The 23,975-nt window shown below is 41.4% G+C and overlaps 1 protein-coding gene across 2 annotated transcripts in view; it reads right to left on the reverse strand.

The window, feature by feature from the left end:
* Positions 1-23,740, reverse strand: part of LOC118413061 (potassium voltage-gated channel subfamily A member 1-like) — an 82,001-nt gene extending 58,261 nt beyond the window's left edge. Inside the window, exons 1-2 of one of the 2 annotated variants that reach the window (XM_035816204.1) lie at positions 23,148-23,740; positions 20,159-22,897 (exon numbers count right to left, since the gene is read on the reverse strand). In XM_035816204.1, the coding sequence (XP_035672097.1) occupies positions 21,156-22,844 (1,689 nt within the window). In that variant the 5' untranslated portion in view covers positions 22,845-22,897; positions 23,148-23,740 and the 3' untranslated portion in view covers positions 20,159-21,155. Of the gene's footprint in view, positions 1-18,980 lie in introns of those variants that run through there. The other variant, XR_004830840.1, reaches the window with a different exon arrangement.
* Positions 23,741-23,975: the final 235 nt, after the last annotated feature.

Genomic DNA, 23,975 nt, shown 5'->3' on the forward strand with positions numbered 1-23,975 from the left:
GTTAATCATTTGGTCCTCACGTTCATTGCTTGATTTATTTCAAATTTCTCCACAACAAATATTACGATGTCATGTACCATCCAGGACAGCAATCGATTCCCAATTGACAATATTCTGCTACTAAAATAAAGGCACTGCCTTCCTACATTTGTACATATATATACAACTGTACTATTGTATTTTCACTTCTAAAACGAAACTCCCAGAAACAAGAAATGGAATTGGCATTATCCTTACCAGATTTGCAAGGCCTAAACCTCTTATACTAAATAGAGACAGGGGGCAGCAGAGGATCTGCACACAGATTGTGCAGGGTTTAACCCAATTAGCGAGGGGACCGACTCTGCGTAGACTTTTAATTTACTGCTGGATGCGAGGAGGAAGATTGGATAACTCCAGAGAATTAGAAGAGTGGAGGCATTTCAATTGTGCCTTCAACAGCGGCAATTAAAAGACACTTCATTTTGATGCGATGCAAATTTTAGCCTTTTTTTAAGTCACAATATAAAAAAATACATCAAAATATTACCCGAAAAAATGTTAATGCTCCTTAATTTGGATACACAGGTAAGACTTAAAGTAAATAAACTAATCTGGACAGTACAGCTGTATAACAGGGAATCCCAAGAGCTCCTCTTGTCATTTTTCACACATTTCATATTCCTAATTAAAGGTATGATAGGTGAAAGTTGACCTACTTTTCCATATAGATTTCTGTGTGATGAATGCGAAGCGGTTCATTTTAATTAGGCAGAGTGCCAAAATATATTCAATTTGACACCTTGTCACTTTTCATAAGCAACTAGCTCTGCAAAATTATTTATGATATGATGTGTAGCATTCATGCAACTATCCTAATGAATTTCCCATATAATCAATAAAGTTATTACACCTGAATTTAGCAAGCTGTCAAGAATATCTTGCGGTAGACCCTAATAACACCAACATGACTTTGTAGCAGTAGAAGTTTGGTATAGCTACAACTAAGTACAAGAGAACTAACTCTTTTTCTACTTTTTGGTTGACAAATTTGACATCCTAATTCACATCATCTAAATGTAGCTCACTTTTATAGTTAAACTTTTGGCAACTGTAAATTTACCAATTGAGTATAACACAATAATAAGATACCTGTCCACATAGCTATAGAAATAGCAAGTGGGAGTTATCATATTCGAGCGATTGTGGAAAGAATAGCACTTGAAAAGTTGAATCATCTTAATATCTCCCAACTACAATCTTTTGGCACTGCCACAAGAAACAGACACCTATGATACAAACAATGCATGCCCGTAGCCAGGATTTTGGTTGGGGGGGTTCTTTTTAGTAATTGTGGGACCATCGCTGCCTAGGGGGGTCCGGGGGCATGCTCCCCCTGAAAAATTGAAATTTTGACCCTCTGAAACGTCATTTCCTGCATTTTGACGGGCAAAAATCACTTGCAAAGTTTAATGGAATTTCTATTAAAAGACAAGGCTTTTGCGTAAGTCTTTGAGGCCAATTCCCTCGACATATTTTCACCATGTCCGACACCAGAGGCGCGAGGCGTCGCAATGGAGATCCGGGTAAATTTTGAAATCTGGACCCTCTGAAAAGCCATTTCCTGCACTTTCTGGGGCAAATTTTGCTGATAGACTCACTAAGAATAAATTAGATTGACTGAAATGTCTATCAGGGAAAAATGCAAATCAGTTATGCCTTTGAAAAAAAATCTTGGACATGAAAAAGTGGACCTTCGAGCCTGAAAAAGCGGACCTTTTGAGCGTGTGGGGGGGTTCTTCCGAACCCCCCGAACCCCCCCTGGCTACGGGCATGCAATGCTCCCTAAACACATAATATACACCTATTTGGCAGGTAATAATGATGTTCACTTTACCGGTACTGACTGATGAAGGTTGAAGAAAACTTGTCAGCAATGTCAGCGTTAGATTTCTCATCTCGTATCAACCAAAATTATTCACCCGTTGGGAAATATACATCCAAAAGTTAATCTGCAAAGTGCAACGTACTCATTTCGCGGCAAAACTAAGAGGGCAAACACTACCAGCATGCTTAACATCAACTCTCACAAGTGACTTGATGGGATGTACCAATACAGCATTTAGTAATCCTGAGGTACATGTATAATACAATTCAGATATTCAAGTGTTCAAAACAATCTTGAGAAGGCCTCTATAGCAACTTTTGGGTTTTTTTTTTTTCAGATGGCAGTATTATGGCACCTGGCAGAATTATGAGTGTTGGTCTAATTTTGTGACTATCATATTATATAACATATCAGGGCTGTATCGAGGGAACATTCCTCTATCCTGGGACAAAAAATTTGCTCGCTGGGATAGGGCAAAAAACTTTGCCTCATCCCCATCAAAAGAATCTAAACTTCATGACATGAAAGTCATGAAAATGTATTTTCATCTGTCTAAAATGACAGATTTAACAATGAAAATCAGCAACAGGAGGGGGAGACTATGAATCTAAGCATGGACTGACTCCCCTGGCCAATTTCCCGATTTTTCTGCCGAATTCTACGAACCCCGCACCCCTGTAGGAAGGCCTGGTGGAAGCTAAGACAGACCTGTAACAGATAGACTTTGAAGTGTGACTTTCCCCTTGAATTAGCAACATGATTGATAACGTCACTGCAGGTGATCAAAAACACATTGAGTACTAGTTGCTGGAGCGTGAAATAGCTTTCATAATTGATTATCCCAGGTGGGAGTTAGATTGTTGATAATTAGTCTTTTTATTACAAAACTTCATTACTTGTACTTAACAAGTCATAAATAAAGCTACCCCTATCAAAATATGATGAATGTGTGTCTCCTTGGATATACAATAAACTACATCAGTATATTTAGATGCATCCCTAACAAAAAATATAAGGTTTGCAAATGGCAAACTGAACATTCTGTGTTGAAATTAGCACTTAACACGTCAGTCTAATCCACTTCCATTACAGGAACACTTGAAAGATTTGAATATACGTAAAAATTATCTGTGTTTAATCTATTTGTGTGCATGTCAGTATTGTGTTGCTATGGGTCAATATCTATATAAAGGAAATTCATTCATTCATTCATTTTCAATTCCTACTACACAGTTTGTTAGGCTGTCAAGATGTGACTGCAGAAACCATTTCAATTTGTTGCCAAACAGGTGGCCAAAAATTGCGCCAACAGTTCAAAGGTTAACAGGTCAAAGGTTAGCAGGTCGTGAATCAAATGCTTTGTGACAGCCGCTCCCCAGAGCATGGTGGGTAACAATACCTCCCTCCTGTAGAGAGAGGCAGAGAGGTAATTTGATTGTTTCCCTTTCACGTGCAGTTCCTGAGAACATGTGTTAACAGCGGGTACTCCTCCCGAGGGACTTGTCAGCATGTAGTGCTCGAGATACCCACTTGCACACTTGCAAATAAAACCACATCTTGCTTGGCGCAACTTAATTTTAATCCCAGTGCGCAACCGGACATTCTGCAGTTGGAACACCGCTTTTTCCCCTACCTACGTGCATAAGCTTTCATATTTATTTCTTAATAAGATAAAACATAAGTAGTTACATGTAATTGGACAAAAAGATAATGGACAAGTAGCTGATTTGAACAAAATGATAACTTAGAAGTGGGGCAACCTGAAATGTTGATGGCGCAACCTGCCTTTTGACTCAAGTTTCTGCCTTGGCAACGTGGCTGAAAAAAGTATTTCGAGCACCTAAATGCAGGGTTTAGACCTGTCAACATGGGAAGTGTTTCAGCTTTCCTAACAGCAGGCTTCGAGGCACATCAGCAGGAAATTTATCCTGCCCTTAAGTCTTAAGACTTACACAGGATTCAGATACCACACTACCTTACCTTATCGATAAATCAACAAAACAAAGTGCTAGTGTATAGCAATAGGCTTCTGGATGTATACACAGGACGGTAAAAGTAAATATCGTAAGATTTGTAATGTTTGAATTATGTATGTATGTTTATTGCTGTTCATTTTTAGATTGTAAAGCATACTGTAATTCAGCCAAAGTGGTCTACCACTTTTGGTTCCTGTATGTCACTCAACAATGTAATAAACCATTCCGATTTCATTTCTTTTATAGTATTACTTTAACCCTCAACAAACTGCTTAATGGCTTAAATTTTTCTTTGTTTTCCGCAATTTTAAATGCAAGTATACACAATTCGAAATACTCTGAAACAGGTAAGAAATGGAGGTCTACTATCTTTGATTAAATTTTATACCTTGTGAAAATAATTGATACACATTGTAGGCTCTAGTTCTGGTGGCTACTAAAAATCATGAATTTTAAGGGCCTTATTCAGGCAGAACTCAATACAACTCAAATACAACACGCCAGCCATGCCTCTGTTGCTAGATTATCTACAGAGAAAGCTTGGTGACAATTATTTTTGATAGATGGGCTAGCTGTAGTTCCTATAACTCCCCTCCACCTGTGAAAAGTGGTGCATTTTGCATTTCATACTCCTTTCTATGAAGTGTATTTTGGCAAGATCGTCAGTTACTGACACACTCTATACCCCAAGCCATCCTTCACAGTCGAAGCATGATAGAAAAACTTTTGCCAGTATATGCCACTGCTAAATGTGATCCATCACCAACTAGCATGGTACGTGACAGTATCCCAATACGTACATATGATCGGATAGGATATGATACAGGGCTCGAAATACTGGGTGCATGTGCACCCAGGTGCACCCAAAATTGGAACTGTGCACCCAATTTTTTTCAGTGGGTGCACAGGGTGCACCCAAATATTTTCATAGGCTTATGTATGTAAAGATGTCAAAGTATACTAGTGTACATCTTATTCTTGAATCTAAGTGTTGAAAAAAATAATATAAATGTCTGTCAGGTACTTGTTTAAGAATTTGATAGCTTGTAACTGAGTTTTATTATTAGATTATTACTTAAATTTAAGTAGTGCACCCAAAAATTTTTTGGTGCACCCAATTTTTCAAGCTGAGTGCACCAGTGCACCTAATCCCCCAAATGAATTTCGAGCCCTGTGATATATATGATATGATATATGAACAGACAAACAAAGGAGATTACTTCCGTGAAAGTAATGGATGACTAGTATATTCTTGAAGTTTAATGACAAAGCTTCAATTGTCCTTGTGTGCCCTTATTGTTTCCTGTGTTTGAAACTTTGATATGATATGATAAATGAAATTTATAGTTAAACATACCCAAATGAGACTAGATCATTAATCAAGTTAAATATCTACCTAGATTATGGTAAGGAAAACTATGCAATGCTTTTTATGATAATAATTAATATAATGATAATTTCTGTTTCTAGTTATATATACATAGAAAAATGCTTCTAAGCTACATGTATATCTATAATCATTATGCTTCAAGTGTAGAAAAATTTACAATTTCTTACATAAGGATTGTATCATAGTGAGACATAATACATAATGTGAACATTTCTTCCTTTGTTAAGGTTTTATGTGCATATCTCTGATGTAGATATAAGTGACAAGAGAATTACTGTACGTACATCTTTGCATAGGGAGCACATAAGGGCAGCATATGACTTCCAGCTGCAAATATTTTCTGTATATACTGTACCAATTATCCATTACTTTCAGTGATATAATCTCCTTTGTTGGTCTATTTGGTCTACCTTTGCTGTTGATTATTGAACCGAAGTAAACACAGCAAACAATAAGGGCACACTGGGACAACTAAAGTTTTGGCATTGTACTTCAAGAAGCTACTAGGCATCCAATACTTTCACTGAAATAATCTCCTTTGTTTGTCTGTTTATTCTACCTTTGTTGTTGATTATTGGACCACAGTAAACACAGCAAATAATAAGTGCACACTGGGACAATTGAAGCTGTGGCATTGTACTTCAAGAAGCTACTAGGCATCCAATACTTTTACTGAAATAATCTCCTTTCTTTGTCTGTTTATTCTACCTTTGTTGTTGATTATTGGACCACAGTAAACACAGCAAACAATAAGGGCACACTAGGACAATTGGGGCTTTGGCATTGAACTTCAAGAATAAAAGGGCATGCCAAAGATTCTAGAGACACAGACACGAAGTTTATTTTCTCTACTTATTATGGATCCAGGCACCAGTACAGAATCCTGCTCAAAATGCCTACTTCTGTGTTTGTCACTGTGTTAAATATATGCAGTAAGGAAACTTATCTTGGTAGGTTTTTCATACAGTCCTCCAGTATAGGGGAAGAGGGGTGTTATACCCTTATTCTCTTACCATGTGCCCCATATCCAGGGAAGCAGACTTTCTGACAAGCATACATATTGACCAGATTTGATACTATGTGTAGGTCACATCTCCAGCTCAATTGTTCAATTCCCTGGCTTCCCCATGCAATTTTCTGAAGAAAATCTGATCTTCAGAACTTCTTCATATAATATCAGCAATCAAAGCACAAACAAAAACACTGCACAAAAGTATCCTATCTATAGTTCCTCTTTTACCTTTATAAGCACTACAAACTGTAAATGCTTTTTGCCCCCAATCTTTAGAAGTAATCATTTTACCTTCAATCGCAGTCGGGTAAAACCTTGCCGCTAATTGCCTACATTGTCAGAAATAGATCACTTAGAGAACAGCATTTACTTGCACCAATCTGGCTTACTGTGCAGCCGCTATTCATTAGCAAGCTAAACGGCATAGTCCTCCCATATGAGGAATAAGGCAATCAAATAGCAATTCATTAAAAACAGTAATAGGTAGGTATGATAAGTGCTCATATATTTCTCTACATCATAATATATAGCAACTATAAAAGTGCAGCGTTGTGCACATACTACTAGTAATTCCAACAGGGACAAGTAACCACAAACCCAACCCACCAAATTACATGTTGGAGAATTCCCATTCAGAACACACGCCTGTCAAATTGGTTGCTTGGCAAACAGTAGCTGCATATGGTCATGGTCTGTACGTTTATATTACTTCCATAAGTAAAGGAAACCCAGCCACAATACTACAACGGGGCTGGACGCCTCCCGAAGGGGACGTAGGCCTGATTGAATACAATTAATTTTCCCTCCTTCTGGACAATGGGCGCTGGGGGGAGAAGCCCTTCCCCCGGCCGTGCGATAAAGCCGCGCGTATTAAAGTTGACACGGTGTTACAGCTAATTTAACAGGGGAATAAAAGCGTTTGCCGGGATAGTCCTGGTCCTAAACTGGAGATCAATCACTTGCGGAAGGGAAACAGATGTGCGAGGTTTCATAGCGCTGTGACCCTGTTTCCCTTTCACTTATCAGTATTGAGCACATACATTGTTGCACAATGGACTCATCTAAATGTGCACCTACAGTTGTAGTTGTACCAACCAGTTTTATCAGTGAATACAATTCAGTTCCAGTTACAGCATACTGTTATCAACAAAATGCTCTAGACTCATATTATAGTATGCAAAATAGTTAGTCTTTATTGTTATTCATAAATTTAGTACATTAGTTTAAAAAAATGTCTGATATCAGCAATGGTTCAACTACCATTTATGTGCACGTTGCCATACATTGTACCAGTTACATTTGTTGCGCAATGAAGATCCCCAAATATTTGATTTACTCACTTCTTTCATGTTTCTTATCCAATTCTAAATGTACTTGACCAAAGAGACATTGCATGTACCACATTGTGACAGAAAAATCGCCATTCGAATTACTGACACATGTACTTTTGGGTAACAAGATCTGAAAAAAAGGAGCAAAACCCGTCATGTTTGAATAACAGCCCTGTCCTTGGTGCTGAAGGCCTTCACTTATGCAGGGTGCAGAATAGATTTTCTCCGGCGTAATTGCCCAACTAAAAGCCAAGATTAGATTGCTAAGGGTCAGTTCAGGTTTCCTTGGAAGCAAGAGACTTAAATATATCCTGACTGGCTACTAACTCCCAGGTTGAATTGAAATTTGTTACTTGGTAATTTGTCAAACATGCAGCAAATAAACATGTAGCTTAGTGATCCCAACCATATCGTATCCTGAAGGTTGTAAAAATGCTAGTACGTTTTGTAGGTCTCCTGGCTTAAGTAAGATTCATTTCATTTGTTCCAATTTGCGCACTTTGGCCATTTTTATCAGCCGGGTCATTTGGTTCAATCTAATTCGTGCTGCCCCATTAAGGAGATGTGTACATTATTGATGTCGTGTTGCAGCTGGATACTTGGGTACAGGACTGGTACATGTAATTGTAAATGGCTGGTATAACTGCTTGGGGACACAAGGACAACTGAATACGGCCTAATCATAAACACATGTACAGACAACGGTCAGCTACATAGCAATTTAAATCAAAGAAAAACTATTTTTCGCATAAGCCTAAAGTAAAAAAAAATCAGTTTTTCAGAATATGTAGTTTTAACGTAACATGACAACGTGGGTTCTGAGTTTGAAGTTATCAGGTCCTACCATATTCATCTCTGTTTAAGTATGCATCATTTTCTCCCAAGATTGCCACCATCTTTTAATCTTCAGAGCAGCTTAGAGATATTTCGGATAAAATTGCAGACAAATAAACCTACTTTCCCGTTTATCAGGTTCAGCAAATACTACTTTACAGGCAAAGCTGGGTAGCACTGACTGTGTTCTACTCAAATATTGTATGTTGACGGAGCTTCATGCATATTTAAAACAGAAGTCCAATAAAGTTGTTTGTCTTTCGAACTCATGAAATGAAGTGCTTGATTTGCTTCCAGTGTCTTAAATATTGCAAGCCCCTGTGAATGCTATCAGGGCTGTTTCATCTTAAAAGCATGGAGGATGAGCAGGCAGGGAAGATCCACAGAAATGATTAGGAGTGACTTGAGACGTTGTAGGATGAGATGTCATAGAAAGGGAAGAAGGGAATGTGGTCCAACAATCTGTGCAAAACAACACATACCCTTAACGCTAGTTCACCTTTATCCGTTGGGTAACCTAAATCCGTTGCTTTTTGAAACAGGGTATTTGGGGACATCACGTCGAAGGAAGTTACTTTCAAATTGCAATATCTTCAGGATATTGCAGTTTAAAACTACCAACTGTCGACAAAATACCCTGTCTCTAAAAAGCAATGGATATAGGTTACCCAACGAATAAAAGTGAACTAGCGTTACACATTGATAAAGAAATCCATGCTAAACAATTTCCAAAACTGGTACAGCGAGTTAATACTGTTGCATGAGATGCCATCCTACCACCACCCAAGGGACAGTAGTGGTTTCTACGGTGTTTTCTTCCCAATTAGGAACAATCTTAGCACGATTTACATATCAGTGACAATTAAAAACAACAATAAGGCAATAGTGACTGTTCAACTGGTTTTCCAGCTACATCTCTTTCACTAGCATTGTTGACTTGCTTTGCCAGGTCACTGTAAATGCAGAAACTTTCGCGGTGGTTTAATGTTCGCGGTTTTCGCGGTGGCCACTTCACCGCAAACTTAACAACACCGCGAATATTTTCGAAGACAGTATGAGACTACAGTGCATGGTGCTACTGTGAACTTAAAACCACCGCGAAAAGTCCTTTTTCCCGCGAAATTAAATCCCCACGAACTTAAATGCATTTACAGTATTTTAGTGACACTTCAGAAGAAACTGTCACTCAAAACGTATCCGCAAGTAATTTCCATATCTTATCCAGTCGTAGAGATTGAGCCAGGTCTTTGAATAAGGCAGACACTTGCATCTGCTTGGAGGTTGAATGAACTAGCCCCCAGTATGTGAAACCAGATCCCAGATGTACAGCTGCATGTCTAAACATGGAGGAAAGAGCAACCCTGAGCGTTCTACCAACTGGATCTACGTGACTACAGGCATACACATATGAGGGTCCGCATGGGGGAGTGCCAGACTACAAATTACGCAAAATTCTGCGTGCTCAGAATGCATGATGACAAATACAATCACATCCCAAATGCATAGCATCTCAAGTTCAACAACCCCATGAATATGTTGCAAAAGAATGGCCCACTGATATATTCACATAAAAATCAAAATACAACTGACTACACCTTATATAAAAAGCCATACAGACCCCAATGCACAAATGAAGCATAGGGTCTTGTGCATATTCCAGAAGGGTGAATGGATAAGATGGGGTCTTAACCTTGTTACGGGTGTTGAATGTTCTCCTAATATGCGTGTAATGACATTCAATGTCTCAAATAAGGAGGCTAGGTTGAGCAAAATGCTACACACGAAACACATAGTGCAAAACAATCATCGAGATACACAATACAATAGATGCTGGAAAGATTCCGTAAACGCTTAGAGGTTTCAGATAGCATCTACTATCTCTCCTCTGTGACTCAAAACATCAGAGATCAGCAAAATACATCTAATGCCTGTGACATAAATAAGGTCTCAAATACAGTTCACTGACCTTACAATTTATAATAGGAGATCCAGATATCCTAATAGATATATATTATACTATACTGTAGTGACATCAATGTCACTGGTTGCGTCAGCATATCCCCTTGGCATAATGAATATTCTACAATTTTTCCAAGCCTTGCACTTATAAAAGACAAATTGATTCATGAATAGTTTAATAAGGCTTGTAATCCAGTAGTTACAATGATCACTTATTTCAAGACCAAAATTTGAATTTCTGCCAACACCTGTCTCCCTATACAGTATACTTGTCTAGAGTTATTTTGCTTGTTTATCATACTTCATGATACTCAGACGAAGGTTGCAGACATGCTATCAAAATTTCAGCACTAGTTCAAAAGAAAAAAGGCCGTTGTGATTACAGAATAGTAGCATTCAAGAAACTGTTAGAGCTTAGTCAAATCTCCGCAGTGGCAGTTTGACTATATACACAGTAAACAGGCTTCAGCCAACGAACCGTTGGCTACAGGCGTATCTAGTGCTCCAAAGCTGTATGTACGCTATGGCAGGATTCTACATGCTCCCCTGGCTTCCCTTTGTACGCAGTCACGACAGGAACCTTTCTTCTTCAGCCAAGCAAACAAGGTGTCAGGGAAACTGGCAGTTTGAACCGTACGCTTGGGTTTGCAGCTGACGGGGTGTGTGTGCGAGAGATTGTTTTCTTTCACGTTCTGATTTCATGGCAAGCATGTTTCGTTAGATATCATTCAAAGCACAGACAGAGTGACACTTCAAATGAATCCGAACAAACAGTTACAGTCTGAAGAAACGTTTCACATCTTCACTCTTCTCTTCTTTTCGCTTCAGTTTCGGCAAGAACAAAGGCTTTCCAGACTTGCTACTTTTTTATTTCATGGCAAGCCAGTTTCACTAATTATCTGACAGAGACCACAAAAATGGTTACAGTAATCTTTGCCTCATTAATTCGGTCTGACCAAGCACTGAACATCCCACGCATGCACTCTTTACACTTCGCTTTTCAGCAGCTATAGTATGTACAAAGCCTTCCTAGTGGGGTCAGTGCTTCTGGAAGTCATGCCAAGGAGGTACAGAAAACCAACCATCCTCGAACTGGGTGTATGGCACATATGCTAAGCCCTTACAAACATACAACACATGTACAATAAGACTGGGTGATCAAATCAAATTTAGACAAGTAATTACCACACAAGGTTGTGTATATAGAGTAGAATGTCTTTTCATTATCTGCTCACAGAAAACTGTCTTTTGTTTTGTGGACGTTGTTGATCTATTTGTTTGCTATTCACTCTACCGGAAACATCATTGTAGTGACATGTACTTAGCCCATATAGGTGCAAAAATCTACTCGATGTGGGGCAAATGTAAGAAAATGGGGTAGGTGAGAAGACAGTCACAATCTTTCTACCCAACATCTGCTTGGAGAGTACATAAAGGTGCATTCTAAGTTTTTTAACACCTTTCAACCAAGTAAAATCTGAAATTTTTGTATGGACGAATCTACTAAGTAAGCATGAATCATCTGGTTGAGTCACAGATAATCTACACGCCATTTTACAACAGGTGTGCCTTTAGGGAAACAAGTAGCCTCTGGCTTCTGGGCTTCTCTTGATGGGAGGGGGGGTGTTCGGCAAATTACATGTATGTGCTGGTTTCTGATTGTATCTCAGTATTTATATTATACAAATTATTTGTACAATTTTTTTTTTGGCTATTATGACTAGTCAGGAAACAGGTACCAATTGGAATATAGAATCATATAGAATCAGAAAACAGCATATGGTACAGTCAGACCTGTAGATGTGACCAGCTCTACATACGGACCAAATGGCCATTGACATACAATAACATGTACAGTCAAACCTATACAACAAGTGACCATCTCTACATACGGACCCCCCCCCCCCCCCAAAGTACTGGTAACCACTTTTTAACGGTTCCTCATTAATAGAAGCAATTAAGAGTCCTGTCTAAAATGACCAATTAGACATCCATGTAGACCAGATTATATCAAGTGGTCCTCTTGGGCAGATTTGACTGTAACGAAGTAATCTCAACATAAAGTCATACTCTACAGCAAGTGTAATGAAGGCTATAATATATAGTATAAAAACAACCATACATCCCTTTTCCTTTTCCCTTCCCTTAAAACACAATCATGCAGTGCTAAGACAACTCATACCAGCATCTAAGTGCTCTATAATAGTAGCTGTGTGTAATCAAGCCTGTTTGTCTGTCTTTAATTATACCTTTCTCAAATGCCACCTGTTACAGAATAGTTCCATCACAACCGAGGAAAGATCTACATAACACAGCCCAAGTTACCCCTCCCTAATCGTACCCTTTGTTGTTGTCTATCAACTGTGCGCAGAGTCCATTTTCCCTCAAGTCTACATCAAGAATTAAAGTCTGCCAAATACACCACAGTGACCTTAACATGTTTACAATTATACATAGCTCAGTATAGCCCCATTTGTTCGTGAACTTTAACAGTCATAGAAAGCTTTAACAGTTGTTTAAGTTACGCCTCCGTAATTGTACCCTTTGTTGTTGTCTATCAACTGTCCATTTTTCCTTGAGTCACTGCAAGCATTAAACAAAGTCTAGCAAAATACACCACTATGACGTTAACACATTTTAACTATAAATAGCTTAGTATTGTCATATTCGTTCATGAACTTTAACAGTCATAGAAAGCTTTTACATTACAGTGGTTTAAATTAAAGCTAGTATTAGCGACTGTTTTGTGCATGAAGAGGAGGGAAGCAGGTCTTTCCACTGAGCACCTGCAGCACTGTGTGGGCTTAGCGTGGACCGTCATGCCTCCGGGCACATGTCCAACATGGCGGATCGCATGCTTTCCAACCGTCTGTTCTTCAATGACCCACTAATGGGGGCTAAAACTAGAAATTCCCAGGCATTAGACATGTGGGGCATACCCTCAAGGTAAATAAGAAAAGGTGGGAGTTAGCAAGAGGGATATGTAGGGAAAAAGTTTGGCTGATTTGCATGAAAAAGGGAGTTTATTTGTGACTTTCCACTTGGATAAAGATGAATACAGGTAAGGTTGCCCAATGACGCAAAGTGGTTGGCAGGTTGATTTATATATCTACACTTACCGGTGCAGCACAGCAGAGGCAATTGGAGCTGTTACTGTTTTTATTTTCTTTCTGTTAATTTGTTCTTAAAAAAAAAACTTTCACCAACCTTCATCTCATCAATCCTAGCAAACAATGAACTCTTCAAGCAGAGGTTAGGGTTAGGCTCTGGCTGTTTTTCTGACATTTTTTTTCATTTTTATCAGGCTTTCTATTTTGTACCATTTCTTTCATGTTTTGCGGTCGCTAGCCTAATCTGTGCATGGAGAGTAGTAAATAATGTGCTCAATTCAGTGTTACATGTATAACATCCCAACATTTAAAGCTTTTGTACCAAACTAATAACTGTGATGCTATACATTATTTTACGAATGAGGATATCTATTAGTCTATCTTCCATACATGTTGTATTTTACGCAACAAGATAATTAACACACACGTACATCTCTAACAAAAGTCTCTTTAAGTGTAACAGTTTTGGATAGTTCAAGTGATAAATCGTAATTCTGGAATGGTTTATGTAGACATGTGTTATGCAACGAAAAAATTTATATGCACGTACATGTCTAAAAAGTCTCTTAAATTTTAAAATGCAACAGATTTTGTGATAAATCATAGTTCTGGAAGGGTTTATGAAGACTTGCGTTATGCAACAAGAAAATTTATACACACGTACGAAATATATGCACATGTACAAGTCTAAAGAAGGTCGCTTTGGACGTAACAGTTTATGAATAGTCCAGGTAATTAATCACAATTGCGGAGTGTTTCATGGGTGGGAGTACTCTCCAAGCAGAGGTTAGGCTCTGGCTGTTTTTTTTCAACGTTTTTTTAGTCATTTTTATCAGGCTTTCTATTTTGTATTGTATCTTGTATTGTCAAAACCTAACAATTAGGCCTGACACAGCAAGATACAATACAAAATAGAAAGCCCGATCAAAACGACTAAAATTGTTTTTAAAAAAACAGCCAGAGCCTAACATCTGCTTCGAGATTAGGATAGAAGGGCATACACGTAGGCCAAGTCTGACCAACAGCATCATGACAAGTGTCACACGTCTCTGCCACATGCCGTTACGTTAACTCCACGCTGACACGACTGTCCGCCGTCTATCTGCGCTTCCATATGGCAGCCAGTCGGCGTAACGGCCCTGTGAAACATAGAGTGTTGACAGGCCCCACGCCATTCCCAGCTTTAGCGCCATTACTATTCATCTTGGCGTGTCAGATTCAGGGGAAAGGCTCATCACTCTGCCCAGGCAGGACAGAAGAGAGGGAAGATGCATGGCCCGGGCATCGGTCGCGCCTGCGGGGAGGCCTTTGGAAATGTCAGGACGCGATGCGCAGTGTCACGGCAAAAGGTTAACAGTTTTGTTCGGCAAAAGGCTCAAGCAAGTCGGCAACAACAAGTGTGCATCTATATTCTGGGACACCTTTTTGAACTGAAAGGGTGAAGAAGAAGTTCTGAAAAGATTTCCAATTTCTTGTCTTTTCACTGACTGATGAAATATGAAATGGCCTTCTGTTTAATCCAAAGCCCTTGACAAGTAGTGTCACCTCAAAAGGCTAACAGCTTTGTTTATATGCAAGCAAGTCCACAGAAACTAATCTTCTTACATTTCCTATACATTTTTAGAATAAGATAGGAAAAGGAGAGTGCTGAAGTGTATTACGAGTCCGTATATAAGCTGGCATTTGGGCAGACAGATTTTACACTCATCAACACATGTCCTACTCCTAGCAGCTAAGCTACTAGAAGAAGAACTTGTGCAATTCTCACAGGTATTTCCCAAAAGACCTTATCTTATACAGCTATGAAGCACTTTTACTAAATCATATTACCAGTAGTACTATGTTATGGCAAGAAAACTCATTGCATTTTGGCAGACATCCTTCAACACATATCCTGGCTTCTAGCAGAAGAAGCACTTGTACAATTCTCTAAGGTGTTTCCCAAAAGACCTTATCTTACAAATAGCTAGTAGTACATTTGTACCACGATACTGCCTCCAACAATTTGGCAGTGTCCGAGTGCTCGGCTATCTACTTCCAACCTGTGTTATCTGTAAACCTTCGGCCATTAGCGTGCCGCTATGCTTATCTATTCTCTGTTCCCCCCAAATCCATAATGCCATTATCTCTCTTCACCTTCAAATCTTCAGCAAGTAAAAATCAATGCTCTGCGGCCGACGAAACGCGCGCGGCAACGCCGGCTCAGCCTCTCTCGTGCTCCCGATTATTTATCGCCGCTTGGGGGATAATAACCGGCCGTTGGGAATGGCAGGATAACTGCAGCGATAAGGAATCTCATATATTATTTCTCCCAAACGACTTAATCTCAGGGGCAATCTGCTATCATGTAGCGAAACAGGAAGGCACGAAAATAGGCAGACATTACTCGGCTTGTACTTTGTAGGTTAACAATGAAAGATGTGTAGGCTATGCTTTCTGTTGTAAGCCATTGTCCTATATATAGCACAATGTCACTATGTGTTAGAGTTTACTATGGTTGCCACCAATAACTTTGTTTTTATTGTCTTGCAGCTTGTAGTTTAACAATGAAAAAAGTATTAGCCATTTTTCTGTAACTAATAATAATATAAGCCTCTCTCTTGTAATACATGTAGTAAAATGTCACAATGTTATAAAGTTGTCTATGGCTTCCAAGGACATTATATAGCCCTACATAATGTCCTTGGTTTAACTGAGGTATCATGGTAGCTAATTTGTTTGTCTATTGCTCCTGTAAATACACGTTTAACAAAAACAGGGAGTTTGTCTGTCCCTTTTGCCTTTTAAACATATTGAACTTGTCCCTCGATGTGGACAAAAACTACCCCCTTTCTCACTCCGTAATGGTTTCAGTAGTCGGCCTGTACCTTATGTAAACACACTGAATATAATATGCATTGTGACGGCCTATAATAGGCTGTTGACTCAAAGCCTCAAAGGGTAATTGTAATGTAAATATACCATAAAAGCGGGGTAAAAGGTCAATGAGGTACGATAATGGAGGCTGTTTACTAGAAGGGCTATTGACTCATAGTTTAAAAGGCTACTTATGACTTGTATGAGTAAAATTGCTAAAGCTAGGGGTTGATAAACATGGTTAAGCAGAGCTTAGAGGGCAGTGAAAATATAATACTATATTCAGTGTATTTTTTAATTGTTTTAAATCAATTTTTTTGGTTTACTCATTATTTTCAATTTTCTTTAATTTAATAAAATCCAATGACCCAGTACATATACTTATCCCTTCTAACTTTGTTGTTACCACAACAAAGCCTATCATCATGGAAAAAGATTACAACATAAAAACAGGAAAATCTATTGTGTATATAAATATTTATGCATAATGCTTTGCTGCCATTCACAAGGAGCAAAAGAACATATGCCACAATCAATATCCATGTAAATTTTACGAGCACTCTAAACAAGGACGTCCTTGCTTGCTCTAACTAAGGACACTAACATCCTTGCTCTAACCAAGGAGCTTACAACGTCCTTGCTCTAACTCAGAGTAGGTGGTAGCTAGGAGACCAAAACACGGGCTGCTTCAATTTCTACTTGCCAAGGGGCCGGCCCAATAAATTATCCCTCACAATGACAAAATAGACTCTAATCCAGTTAATCAATCGAGGGAGCGGCGACAGATTAACAGGACTAAAGCCATTGGCACCCACTCCATAAAACTCCTGTCAGCTACACACCCCCAATCAGTCTACTACAAAATGCCAGTACCACAGGCCCACCAGGGCTTGAAACACTTGTTTCTGCATACCTGCCGCTGGTACAGGTAACATTGAAAATTACCTGCACCAGACAAACTTTACCTGCACCACTCTGTATTTAGGAAATTATGGATCATACTAAATTTGTTCAGGGACCATTGCCATTTTTCTTTTATACTTTATAGTTCATAACAATCAATGCAGCTAATAACAATCCACAGACACCTACATCATAGAACATTTATGTATAAAACCCAAGTACATGAACCAGTGCAGGTTAGGTGCAGGTAGACACCAGAAATACCTGCACAGCTCCAACTTTACCTGCACTAACCTGCATATGCAGGTGGTATTTCGAGCCCTGCTACTAGTACACAGTAGCACAGGCCCATTCTCCTGGGCTCCTGGGGTAGGGACCCTAGGGACTTGGACAAACACTCCTTGGACAAGCCTGTCAATTAACACCAGTTTAGTGACCTTAGAAATTAGCAATCTGCAATGTGTATGGTCGGTTATGTGGTTCACAGTCTACAGTATGTTAAAGTACCACAACAAGACATGCCTTAGAAAAACAACTGGGGGAGAGACCCTAGGGACATGTTCAAACACTCCCTGGACAAGCCTGTCAATTAACACCAGTTTAGTGACCTTAAAAATTAGCAATCTACATTGCAACCTGCACTGTGTATGGTCAGTCTACAGTATGTAAAAGTACCAAAACAAGACTAATAGAAAATACAACTTGGGGAGGGACCCTAGGGACATGTTCAAGCACTCCCTGGACAAGCCTGTCAATTAACACCAGTTTAGTGACCTTAGATATTAGCCCCTGCTTGTGGTGTCTGCACAAAGTACACAGACCAGGATAGCAACATCACAATCTACATTGTGTATGGCTGGTGACGTGGTTCACAGTACAGAATGTAAAAGTACTAAAAGACTTAGCGTTAGAAAATACACCCATTTGGAAGGCTGTGTTTCTTGATAACCTATCGCTTGAGGATACTTGTCAAAGTGTTGATCACTTGTTTCGTTGATAATAAATTGATTTGAAGAAAGTTAACAAGTTTGGACTTGTAAGCACATGGCTATAATCTTTCAGGGGATTTTGTTATGGCCTAGCTGTCAGTAAAATACTAGACATGTATGGTTTGGCTACAAGGTTGTATCCAGTCAATTAATATCATGGCCCTTACCTTTGTCAGAAATGTTTATTTTAGCACTTAGGGCTATGAAGTTCCCTGCTTAAAACCTGGCTTTGATAAAAATCGACTTACTCTTAATTTTGATGGCTACAATAGAGTCAAGTGATAATCAGCAAATCTTATCATGGTTTAAGTCTGAACTTTCGGATGGTATGACCCCTAATGTCAATGTTAGTCCATCTCAGTTAAGCAAATTAAGACAGCTTTCTATTCAAGTAATTCATTAACATTTTACACAGTACAAGTGACCCTTCTACTTTTTATGGGGCAGACTTTTTAACACAAGCAAAACATCTAAACTGCTAGCCTACCCCTTGAAAACTAACCCTGTATTTCTAGACAATCCTGATGCTAATGGCATCTGTAACATTGTTTCCTGTTGATTCTGTGTCTATTTATAAACTTTCTTTCAGGTAAAGGAAAGGTGGGTTGACCTGAGAATTGAACCATGACATACAAATGTAACGTTTGCCCTACACACAAAAGAAAAAGTACCTAAACCAATCAGACATTAGTAACTTACACTTTAACTAACTTACAGGTGAGAATAAAAGGTATAAATGAAAGTCACACTTACCAACTTAAAGGCGTCCCCCAGTCTTTTGATGCACGGTGATCACCTGCATTGCTCCATTGTCGGTTGAGCGCGTTCGCTGGCTCAGTTGATACATGGTGCAATATCCAAGATGCGTATCGTGTTTCGGAAAGCCCGTGTAGGGTGACGTCCTCGCATTGAAGCCGGCTCGGGGCGTTACAAGTCCAACATTATCCCAGAGAATAGCCATACACGACTGTTGACAAACTGATACACTCAGGCAGCCGAGATAATTTTCCACGCTTCACGGGGGTATTAAATGTTTCCGCAAGGGTGGTCGTTTCGAAGTCTTGGCTTGTGGCGGTTCGATAGGGGGGATTTCGGCGGTTGGGTCCACGATTTGCTCTGTTAGAGCTGCATGCAATCCCAGTCAAGCTAGTCCCACTGTGGATCAAATATCCCGCCATGTTGGCCGGGCATATTTGGAGAGTGCACAGAGGCCGGCATGTGGGGTATGTAAGCTCATTGTAAGGCGGGACAGCTGGCAACAAAAGCACTGAGGCTGCCTGATCCACTGGTTTCCTCACTGACCCTTGTCTTTAACTCAGTGTGGGGAGGGGGGTAGGTGGTGGGTGGTGTTCTCAATCCATACACAATGTTGACAATCTTTTTTACACATTTCCAATTAGATATTAGGAACGATGCATCAATGATCACAAGTAACAGCACTCGTGTTGGGGAGTGTTTTCTGGTTCACTGGCGACGTTTGAACAGCGAGGATTCGCACCCAGCTGATTCCTTCCCAGAAAGGCGGCCCATAAAGAAGACGGGATGTTTGTTTTCTTCTGGGAGCCGTCAGCGGCACACTTCAACAGTCGAGCCGGGCTGTTTGGGCATTTCTGTCTGGGTGCGATGATGACGCCATGAGGGCAGGGCAAACTTTGCCGACGGCTTTACGTCACCGCTCTTTTCAAACAACACATCACTACATGTGAAATATGGCGGCACGGCGTGTGGTTTATGCTGCCTGGTGGAGTGATGACTGTAATTTGGAGGAATGCAGCGAACTGTCTCATTGATGACGATGACAAACACTCTCCCTAAATCCCTTTTGTACAGCAATCCGGCCTCTCACAGACACATTAAAGCCATGTATGGTGTACAACATTCCATTTGTGGGACCTGCTCTCACTTGTTGATTGCTGGAGGAAAGTGTTGCATTTTTTTTGGTGTGCTTTATCGGTGGCAGTTTCACACAAGATGATTTGGGGTTGCCGTGCAAGATTTTACTTCCAGGGTTACACCTTTTCCAGCAACCTCTGACCTCTCTCCCCTGGGGATACGAGTCACAACAGGCTGATGACGTCCTCTGGTGGAAAAACCTGTCCCCTGTGACCCCTCATAACCTTAGAGCTCATTCTGTATACTCTTTGAAACAACACACAGGCCCACTCTTAAGTGGCCACGTTATGCCTCGGGCACACTGTGGGCAACAGTCTGTTCCCTGATGTTGGGTAGGGAGGGGGGCATTTAGGGCCACGAACAGTCCACCACACATGTGAGAGATCTCTAGGAAGATCAGCAACTGTCTCGAGGTGCATTACAGCAGCTATTTTGGATGGCGCCCCAAATATTTGCTATGTAATGGGAATATCTCACCGGCCTCAGCCCAATATAGCATTGCCCTGCCCTATATATGCCGGCTGGGTTGTGACATTGCATTGTACCTCCGTAACGACACGTTTCATCTTTGCCTTTAATGGTGCGGACGATCTTGCATTTTCTGCGCAGCGAGTGCTCCGTAATTTCCTTGCACAGCTTCCACGTGAAAGCTGCAGATTGTACTTCCTGGACGCCCGGTGATGACGACGTTTCTAAACTTAGACCGGTTGGAATTGCGGTAATGTCCTTGGGGGACAAGCGAGACCCTCGTATCATATGCAAATTTTGGGAGGGTGTGTTTTTTCTTCTTGGCATACTTCTCAGCATGAGGTGTTTTCCAACAAAAATGTACACGCTGTCTAGTTGATGATATACAATACTATAAACGGTTGGTAGGAAAGCCAAAAGTCTGGTGACACTGAAGCCGAATATTAAACAAAGAATCCTGGAGACCTCTCTCTCTCTCCCTGTCCCAATGATATAATTTACATCTTCCAAAAATAAAAATGTCTATACAATGAAACTGTATCCTGTAGCAGTGGGATTACATGAGTGTCATACATCAGTTTCCACGCTGCTCATTTTGCTTGACGCCGTGCCGATGCAATTCGCCGCGTCGCTGCGACTTTGCCTCAACTTCGTTCGCTCGTCGGGCAAGGCATCCTCCATTTCGATGAAGTTCGCGGATAACTCCGTGCCCTCATCCTTTTCAATGTCAGCTGAATATGCGCAGCTATCCACATGCTTATAGTCCACCCCGTCGTCGTCTGCTGCCGTTTCTCTATGGTAGAAGTAGTTGAAGTTTGAAACGATGACAGGCACTGGTAACGCGATGGTTAGCACACCAGCGATGGCACACAGCGAACCGACAATTTTTCCCCCTACTGTCACGGGGTACATGTCTCCGTATCCCACGGTAGTCATTGTCACAACGGCCCACCAGAAGGCATCGGGTATACTCACGAACTGCGTACTGTTCGCGTCGGCCTCCGCAAAGAACACGGCACTGGCGAACAAGATCACTCCAATGAACAAGAAGAATATGAGCAATCCTAACTCTCTCATGCTGGCTTTTAATGTCTGTCCTAGGATTTGTAAGCCTTTTGAATGTCTGGACAGTTTGAATATTCGGAACACTCTCACCAATCTGATGACCCTCAAGATTGCGAGGGACGTCGCTTGGTTCTTGGACTTCGATGAATCCGCGAGCACGGTACCCAACGTGACGAAGTACGGTACAATAGCAACGATATCTATGATGTTCATAATGTTCTTGAAGAAGGCTAGCTTGCTGGGCGATGAAATGAACCTTATCGTCAGTTCAAACGTGAACCATATGATGCATAAAGTCTCCACCACGAAGAAGGGGTCTCCGAACCCCGGTACCTCCACCTCCTCTTTCGTGAGGTCCTTGGGGTCTGTGGAGTTTGTCGTGTTCACGTATCTGTACTCTTTGAACTGTGGCATGGTCTCTAAACAGAAGGTCACGATGGACAACAAGATCACACTCACTGACAGCAAGGCAATCACTCTCGCAGCTTTCGAACTTTCTGGGTACTCAAATAGTAGCCATATCTTTTTGAGCACCTCGTTTTTGGGCAAGGGCATTTCTTTTTCCTTGATGAAGCCCTCATCCTCTCTGTATTTGTCAATAACTTCCTCTCCAAGTTCATAGAATCGGATTTCCTCCGTGAATATGTCGATGGGTACATTGACAGGCCTTCGTAACCTGCCTCCGCTTTGATAAAAGTACAATATGGCATCAAAGCTTGGTCTATTCCTGTCAAAGAAGTATTCATTCCTCAAGGGATCGAAATACCTCATTCTCCTCCTGGGGTCTCCAAGGAGGGTGTCGGGGAACTGGTTGAGAGTTTTGAGCTGTGTCTCGAACCTGAGTCCCGAAACGTTAATGATGACCCTCTCGGAGGCCGTGGGTGCCGGCGCGGGATTGGGCCGGATGGGAGGGAGCTCGGAGTCCGGCGTCTGCTCGAACCCTCCGTCCGAGCTGGACGGTCTGTCGTCGTCGGTGGTCGCCAGCTTGGTGTGCGAGTGCGCGTTGAGCGAGTTGCCGATGTTGTTCTGTCCTGCCGTTCCCGTGCCTGTGCCGCCGCCGGAGTTGTTGCGACTGTGCGGCGGTGCGTCCTTCAGACCGGTCCCGCCGTCGTTCAGCCGTGTGCCGGTCCCCACCAGCGGGTGCTCCCTCGCCTCGTCTGTGGCCGGGGCCTGCAGCGCCCTCACGTCCATCTTGTCCGGACGGGGGTGCAGAATGGGGGTCAGCCCCCAGCGCTCGAGCAGCTCTATTTTCGACGAAATGTTGACAGACAATCTCAGCACAAGATGGCGGGTACGACATGTAACCCAGCACCATCAAAATAGCAGATATTTTCCACCGACGTCACCAACAATTTCTCCTGCCGGCCTTTCACTATCATATCACCTTACACAGCACCGCGTGGGCCACCCTTAACAACATTACACCATCACCGATCACCAAACATCAACTTTAAACGTCCGTCACCGATCCCCTGCTCACATCGCGAAGCTTACCTTGTGTGTTTTTGGACGCAGGATCTGCGAGAATTAACTAGCTACGATAGGTGCATACTTTATTAGCGTGCCCGGCAAGACCGGTTGTACGGCCTGGCTTGCGTGTAGACCCGGTGGATGGAAGGCGTTCCTCCCATTGGCCGATCGCGTCCACTGATCCCCGGTTCGATTCCCGACCTAACGCCCACTGTCTCCCGCCGGAGGTCGTCTGATATGCCAGAAATGCATGCCACAAATGTCACGATGACGCTCGAAGTTGGCTCGCAGGACACAGCGTCCCCGTCCCCGCGATTCCTGTTTGTCTTTCTGCGGTAGGAGGATAAAACAGACAAATTCGTCTGGTGCTTCTGCTTGCCAAACAGCCGTCTTTGGCTCAGCCAAGGCCCCGCACGCCTCCGCGAGGTTTGATAGATGAGCAACACGCATGAGTAACCAGCAGTGAACCGAGTTTTCCCCCCGGAGCCTTAACGCAGTAATTGGTGCCTCCAAACTCCCTTTAACCTTTGGCCCGGCATTCGGACAAAATCAACGGACAATTGCTCAGGTTTCGCGCGAAAAGTTGCGCAGCTAGCGGCCGCACACAAACAGCGAGCCGACGGATTTACGGAGCACAAGCAAGGTTCCACGTAATTCCGGAAGCCATGCTCTCGGTGCCTTATGATTTCAAGCGGGCATCTTAGCTATGCATTACCCGCACAGTGCAGTATGAGGGCATGTCACTCAGGAACTGTCCTGTAACAACACGAAGGAAGAGGCGATTTGAAACAAAGCTAGAAAAGTTGCCAACCTTTGACATACTAGCTGGGAAATTATCTAAAATATGGGCAA

Source organism: Branchiostoma floridae, chromosome 4 (assembly GCF_000003815.2).
Source record: "Branchiostoma floridae strain S238N-H82 chromosome 4, Bfl_VNyyK, whole genome shotgun sequence".
NCBI lineage: Eukaryota > Metazoa > Chordata > Leptocardii > Amphioxiformes > Branchiostomatidae > Branchiostoma > Branchiostoma floridae.